Here is a 7,500-nt window from a genome sequence, read left to right as displayed (position 1 = left end):
GCTTATAACTCTTGACCCATAGGTGGCGTTGACACCAAATTTGTATGGTTTGTTGATTGTGATGTGGCAATGGCACACCTAAAATTTAGTGACAAAAATTTTAAGCATCGCAGAGATACAGTCTCACATGTTGTTTGCCATTATGCCAGCATGTTTGTCGATGTACTACACAAGAACTGATACACCTAGACACGAATTTGATAACTTTTTGTCAGTATTTGACGTTAGCTTTATTGTTGGCGTCTTTACGCCACAGGACTTATCCGAACAATTCACAACGCAATGTTAAAACGTTTATCGCCATCGCAAGTCTTTCTAGTAGAAATGTTTATACAATAGAGTCTCATGGCAATTCGTAACTTTTTGATTTGGTCGCTAATTCGTATGAATTTGTATGATCTCATTCATACATTTTAGTACGATTTGCTCATCCGCCAATGACGCTTGGGTTTAGGGTGGAGTTTCGTGGTAAAAGTAGGCTACTTTTAAAAAATGTAAGTTTTTGCACGAAATAACTTGCACAAATTAGCCAATTTTAGATTTAAAACCCTAAACTATATAGGTAAAATAGTTATATGTCCTGTGAAATTAAGTTGCTTTAAGCCTCATTCACACTACGAACAATAAGTGACTGCTCATTTCAACGAAGAGCGAGCGACTTCCTACGACTTCCGTCTATGCGAGCGACATTGATCGTTGGCGACCAGCTGGGCCTGTCGAGCGACGCGACAAAGTTGAGAATCCTTTAACTTTATGCAAATGAAGAGCAACTTTCTTGGGCGACAGCCAATAGAAGCACCAGAAGAGCCGGCTGTATAGATCTAGAGCGACACGCAGCTACAAAGTCGCTGCTAGTGTGAATGAGGCATTATACAGTGAACAAAGAGCGCAATGTCAAACTGATAAGGATGTTTTCTTAAATTTTATTTTTTTATATTTACATATTGTAATAAATTGAGTTGAGTAATCATAAATTTTCAACAGCGCCATTATTATGTTTCCAGACCTCATTAAATGACTAGTTTAATTACTTGAATATTAATGATGCCGTTTTTAAATAATTTTTGTATTCTGTGAAAACATATGCTGGATAAGTTGGCGGTTCATTCCACTGTGGCGACCCCAGATTAATAAAGGGACTAAGCCGAAAAGAAAATGAATGAATTAATGAGAACTTTTAATGACAAATTAAGTTGTTTCCACTGAAAGCGTTTATGACACAATTCTAATGGCTTTTTGACAATAATGTTTATTCCAGGTTTATGACAAGTTCTGTTGTCTTGATAATGTCAAGTAGTCATAATAAAGACATCCCAAACAACATCTCCTTTGCATTTAAATTGACATAGCAAAGCAAATGACACTTATTATTTTCTTTATATTCATGCGTCACGTCATGACTGTAAACGTGTCATGGCAGTCTTACGAACACACCTTCAACTAAAGTGTTACCGAATCATTTTTATTTTAGTGATATACAAAATGTGGGTAGTAGCACATGCAGATGGAAATGTTTTAAAGAGAATCTTGAATGTTTTGAGAGAGGTTTTCCATACTAAAGAGTGTGAAACAGGAAACCGAATATCCTAAGTGGCTCACAACAGTTTGATCAACTGAAGTGCTAATTAATCGTCATGATTTGCGCGGATTCAAGTCCAGTGCCAAATCGCTGATATCAAATCTCAGAGTCTCTAAAAGCTCTGGAGAATCAATACGACTTGAGTGTTTCGAACTGCCTCGTAATGACTTCGACACAGAATTGTAGATAATGGCCAATCAGTATTTGTGGATTGCTTACATTATCGGATTATTCCAGCATTCATAAATGCAGCTGGGAGAACACAAACTCTCCTCAGCTTGCATTTGTACATAATAGGTGATTAGAGGTATAGAGACATTACTACAGTTGAAACCAGAAGTTTACATACACACTAAAAATGAAACATAATCATTGTTTTTTTTTTTAAATGTCTGATGGTAAATCATACTAAACGTTTACTATTTTAGGTCCGTTAAAGGCCAGAATAATAAGAGAACTTTTTATTAATTTCTAGACAGTCAAAAGTTTACCCACATTTCCTTGGTGTTTTTTTTAGCTTTGCTTTTTAAACTGTATAACTTTGGTCAGATGTTTTGGGTCTCCTTCCACGAGCTTCTCACAATAGTTTAATAATTTCGGCTCATTCCTCCTGACAGAATTGGTGTAACTTAGTCAGATGTGTAGGCTGTCTTGCTCGCACAAGCTTTTTCAACTCTGCCCACAAGTTTTCTATAGGATTGAGATCAGGGCTTTGTGATGGCCACTCCAAAACATTCACTCTGTTGTCCTTAAAGCACATTTGAGCTAATTTTGCCATATGCTTAGGCTCATAATCTGTTTGGAAGACCCATTTGTGGCCAAGATGTAATTTCCTGGCTGATGTCTTGAGATGTGGCTTCAGTATTTCTCCATAATTGTACACGAACAGATAGTCAACTATATTACTAAAAAACATATTTTGTATGAGTTACAGTCAGGTTTTAGAGCATTGCATTCCACCGAGACATGTATATTACATATGACAGACAAAATACGGAGAGCTGTAGATGGTGGCAACTATTGTGGAATGGTGCTGCTGGACCTTCAGAAGGCTTTTGACACTGTGGACCATCAAATTTTACTATATAAATTAAAGGCAATTGGATTTGATAAAGTGTCTTTAAAGTGGATTCAGTCATATCTGCATGATAGAAACCAGAGAGTCGATATAAAGGGTATATTATCTGCTCCCTTATCAATCAACTGTGGAGTACCTCAAGGAAGTATTTTAGGTCCATTATTTTTTCTTTTATATATTAATGATTTAAAAATAGCGTGTTCAGAGGAGCTCTATCTTTATGCTGATGATGCCGCAATTTTAGTATCTCATCATGACAAAAGGGCCCTGGAAGAAATTATGAGTTCACAGTTAAAAAGTGTTTACAACTGGTTTTTAGACAACAAACTTTCTTTACACATGGGTAAAACAGAGGCTATTTTATTTGCTTCAAGAGTGAAATTAAAAAAAGATGATAATTTGGTAGTTAAGATTAATGATTGGAAAATTCAGTCAAAAAATGTGATAAACTATTTGGGTTGCTTAATAGATAATAAATTATCAGGAGATGCCATGGCAAAAAAAGTTATTACGAAGATTTGTGGAAAAATTAGGTTTTTAGCAAGGCAATCTGATCTTTTGGATGTTCATTCTTTACAATTGTTGGCAGGAGCTTTAATTCAACCCCATTTTGATTATGCTACGTCATTTTGGTACAGTAGCTGCTCACAAAATTTGAAGGAGAAATTGCAAAAGGCACAAAATAAATTAGTACGAATAATTTTAAAAATGCATCCTAGAGCACATTTGCACAAAGAGTCTTTTAATAAATTAGGTATGTTAACTGTTAGTAATAGAGTGTGTTTTTTAAAACTGGGAATGGTACGTAAAATGTTTAATAATGTGGTTCCTAGCTATTTGATGAACTATTTTCAAATGGTGAGGCAACAGCATTCATACAGTACTAGGAGTTGGGATTTTAATATTTGTTTATTTAAATTTAGAAGTTTAGTGGGGAAAAATATGTTTTTATATACAAGTGCAATCATGTGGAACAAACTACCAAAAGCAATCAAGGAAATAAAAGATTTAAGGTTGTTCAAAAAAGCTATTAAAAGATGGTTGTTTGATGAGGATAGTTAGTTTTTGCATGGTGGATGAGGATCTTTTAAATTATGTTACTTGAGTGTGAATAGGTTGGCGGCTGGAGGGACATTGTGCTGGATAGGTTGGCTGTTCGTACCGCTGTGGCGACTGTTTGTTTTATTCTTCATTAGTATTTTGAAGCCATACATTGTTTTTATTTAACAGAGGACCACAATGGAAATAAGCCCAGGGCTTTATTGTGTTTTTATCCTCGACAGTTTTTTTTTAACAAAGTGTATGGAATACTTTTTGTACAGTTTGTCTAAAATCTGTCAAATAAAATTCAATTCAATTCAATTCAATTCAATGTTCTTTCTTTACGATGCCATCTACGCTCTGTCAAAATAGTTGGTTTAAACATACCCCAACATATAACCCAACTATAGGTTATTATAGCACCTTCCCAACTATGGGTTATTTTAACCCAATGCACTGAGTTATTTTAATTAAATGTTTTTTTCCCCCATTCTGTTACTACTATTGCTATTATTACTAGTACTGCTATTAATTTTATAACTATGGCTGGGCAGATAAATAACATGCAAAAATTTTAAAAATCCCTTATTTCCATTTCCGTGTGAATCAAGAATCACAAACAGCGAAGAACAAAGTGCAGTCAGTCCACAATGTGTCCACAATGTACAATACATTTTAACCACGGTTCTAATAGATGGTCTTGGATGGTAAAACGGATATAAAAACCACCTTGTAAATAAATTTGTATTGTTTTGGTCATAAAACAGGGTTGTTGCTAGATCAGATACAGTTGTGGCCAGAAGTTAACAATAATTACTTCTATTATTAATTAAATTTCCCATTGTATTTTATTAACGTCTATCCAAAACCTAAACCCATCACAGTACTGTAAAAATATGAATTATTATTTTACAGCGTTACAAAAATAATGCTAAATTGATGGCGTAACTGCAGCCGTATCCTATCTAGACTACACCATAAAACAGAAACATGATTAAAATATGTAAAATCATGATTTTGGAGTATTTGGACTAGTTGAGATTCGAACCCAAAATAAATTTGAAGCACAGTACCAATGTGCACACACACGGTCCACTAGGCCTCTGAAATGATCAATGGTTTGAATCGCTTTAGTCACGTGACCAAGTGTTTCAAAACACTTTAGTCACGTGACTTGGGTGTTTCGGATCATGCTTCGGTGCAGTGTTTCGAAACACTCGCGCTTCGGGATCTCGACGCTGTGTCGAAACGTCAGTTTCACGTCAGCCATCCCTAGTTACTTAGGATATTTTAGATTTTTGTCACTGTCACTGCACAATAGTCATTCAAATCTGCACTTGGATTCTACACCTGTTTTTGTTACCGTTTTCCAATCCCGTACCGTGACAATGATGGCCTGTACAAATATACAAATAATACATTTATTTATAAAATAAATCTTTTGAAATCTTTTAATCTTTCCATTTAATACACTTCTTGCCTCCTCAGTCCAGAAAGCAAATCTGCGCCCATAGCTTTCCGACAAGACAAAATCCATAACAACTGGTCACCGGTAAGAGAGATATTAAGGACGTTTTGTTATTCGTGTTATAAAGTTGTTGTATTGACACAATATCAAATTTAAATTTGACAGATTCAAAAGAAAATTTAACTGACACACCCATCAATTTAAAATCGTTCCATGAGTATATCGCTCCAACCGATAGAGGTAAAGTTGGTTTATATTCGCACATGCGAACTTTCCACTTAATAATTTAGTTTCATAAAAGTATTATTTGCAAACTCTAAACAGTGAAATCATATTGGCAGCCAATGACTATCATAGTACAACATTGTTCACAGTCAAATAAACAGTGTTGATGTTGTTTTCAAGCCACACTTGCATGCTAATTCCAACCGAATATTCAAAGTAACATGGTAAACAATATAGAGACTTCTAAATGAACGAATGTGCGAATGTAAAATCAACTTTACCTCAATGTGAAACCGGACACCGCGTGTCGTCATGTGAAAAGGGTCTATTGCACATTTCAAAGCACTTCACGGGACTTTTAAGAGATATTAACGGCAGGCAGGAACATGTTAAAGTAAGTTTAAGACTGCATTACAATAAAAGTTGACCGTGTAATTTAAAAAAGTACGCATTTACTTTCATTTATTTATTATTATTATTTTTTTTTTAGCAATTTCTTATCTTATAATACTGTCCATCGCTGATGCAGCTCTGCTTTTTCAAAACAATCGTCTTTAATTCCTCACACACCAGCATTCAAACCTCCACCTCTGCCTTTCCACTGCTCGCTGCCACTTTCCCCTCAGCTTCAGTTCATTCGGAGATCCATTGGAAATGCATCGCGGTTATCTTCAGGAGGTTGGTTATTATAAAAATAACTCTTCTCGGGTGTTTTGGAACCGACATACTCACCCTTTCAGGATAATCAAGCGAGAGTTCAGGGTTTTGCAGATGGTAAACATGATACACTCGAGTCAAGACAAACAGGCACACTGCCGCCTACTGGACAGAAGACACGGCTGAGAACTGCAGGTGTGTGTCACTAATATTTCAGCGGTTTCATTTATCAACTGTTGTTACTATTTTACATTTTTATTTACTTTATTTTAAGCCGCTTTAGGTTCAAGGGTAGTTGACATAATAGGAGTATTTCTTTAACATGGAAAACAACACTGTGGTAAATATAAATACAGATATTAGCGGTTGCATAAAAGACAGCATTTTGTTTACAATTGATTTGTTTATTTATTTATTTAAATTACTCAAATAAATAAAAATATCTATCTATTAATTTATTTAAATAAAACAAAAAAATCTTTTTTATTTACTTGAATATACGTATAAATAAAATAAATTATTTATAAATAACAAATTAGGTATTTATTAATTTAATTATAAATAATTTATTTATTTAGAATAAAATACAATTTGTAATATTAATTATTTTATTATTTTATATTTATTTCATTTTGAGAAGCTTTGTGTTCAAGGATAGTTGACATAATATGAGTATGGAAGGCAACATTCTGCTTCTACTATTTATTTATTCATTGATTTATTTATTTTTATTTATTTGTTTGCTTGTTTGTTTGTTCATTTAAATAACATTAATAAAATATGTATTTATTTATAATTAAATATAATGAATAAAATCAACTAATTAAATAAATGATTTGATATTTTTCTTTATTTGTTTTCAGTAACATTTATTTAGTTTGTTTTGTATTTTTACGATTATTTATCAAATGTTTTGCACATTACTTTTATTTTTTTCATTTATGGTTTATTTTGATTTATTAATTTTATTTTATTTTTTTATTTAGTATTGTTATCTATTAATGTTTTATTCATTTATTGTATGTTGTAACTAATTTATTTATTTATTGCTATTTTCATTAATTTCTTCATTCATACATTACATTCATAAATACATTTATTTATTTGTTTTGATTATTTCTTTTTTAAATTTCTTAATTTTATATTTATTTATTCATTCATTTATTTATGAACATTTATAAATGATATTTATTTTATTTATTTGTTATTTCTATATTAAATTTGTAAAAAAATAAAATAAAATTTGAGCATATATTTACAAAGTAAAAAAAAGTAGAGTAGTATAAAGATTCAAACAAAAGATTAAATATATAACAAATAATAAATAAATATTAATGGTTAATGAATTTCTCAGCTATATTTTCACAAAGAAACACTAAATTAAAAAATTATTTTAAAATAAAAATAAATATATTATAAAATAAATAATATTATATTATATAATAAATATTT

The 7,500-nt window shown here is 32.1% G+C and overlaps 3 protein-coding genes across 9 annotated transcripts in view; 2 read left to right on the top strand and 1 right to left on the bottom strand.

The window, feature by feature from the left end:
• slc2a13a (solute carrier family 2 member 13a) overlaps positions 1-6,235 on the bottom strand; it is a 171,827-nt gene extending 165,592 nt beyond the window's left edge. For 3 of the 5 annotated variants that reach the window (XR_012402523.1, XR_012402524.1, XM_073948392.1), the window contains exon 1: positions 6,124-6,235. The gene's annotated coding sequence lies outside the window, so the exon portion shown is untranslated. Of the gene's footprint in view, positions 1-5,961 lie in introns of all 5 variants that reach the window. The other 2 variants (XR_012402525.1, XM_073948393.1) reach the window with 1 other exon arrangement.
• Positions 1-7,500, top strand: part of tmem19 (transmembrane protein 19) — a 1,055,620-nt gene that overhangs the window by 514,923 nt on the left and 533,197 nt on the right. The gene's annotated exons all lie outside the window — the stretch shown is intronic.
• The window catches only part of LOC100329651 (uncharacterized), an 86,308-nt gene continuing 84,543 nt past the window's right edge, over positions 5,736-7,500 (top strand). Inside the window, exons 1-3 of one of the 2 annotated variants that reach the window (XM_073948059.1) lie at positions 5,736-5,785; positions 5,882-6,069; positions 6,132-6,243. In XM_073948059.1, the coding sequence (XP_073804160.1) occupies positions 6,046-6,069; positions 6,132-6,243 (136 nt within the window). In that variant the 5' untranslated portion in view covers positions 5,736-5,785; positions 5,882-6,045. The remainder of the gene's footprint in view (positions 5,786-5,881; positions 6,070-6,131; positions 6,244-7,500) is intronic. The other variant, XM_073948058.1, reaches the window with a different exon arrangement.

The sequence above is a fragment of the Danio rerio genome, chromosome 4 (genome assembly GCF_049306965.1).
Source record: "Danio rerio strain Tuebingen ecotype United States chromosome 4, GRCz12tu, whole genome shotgun sequence".
Lineage (NCBI taxonomy): Eukaryota > Metazoa > Chordata > Actinopteri > Cypriniformes > Danionidae > Danio > Danio rerio.
Note: the sequence above shows the minus strand (reverse complement) of the source record. Positions and strands in the feature narration are given on the sequence as shown.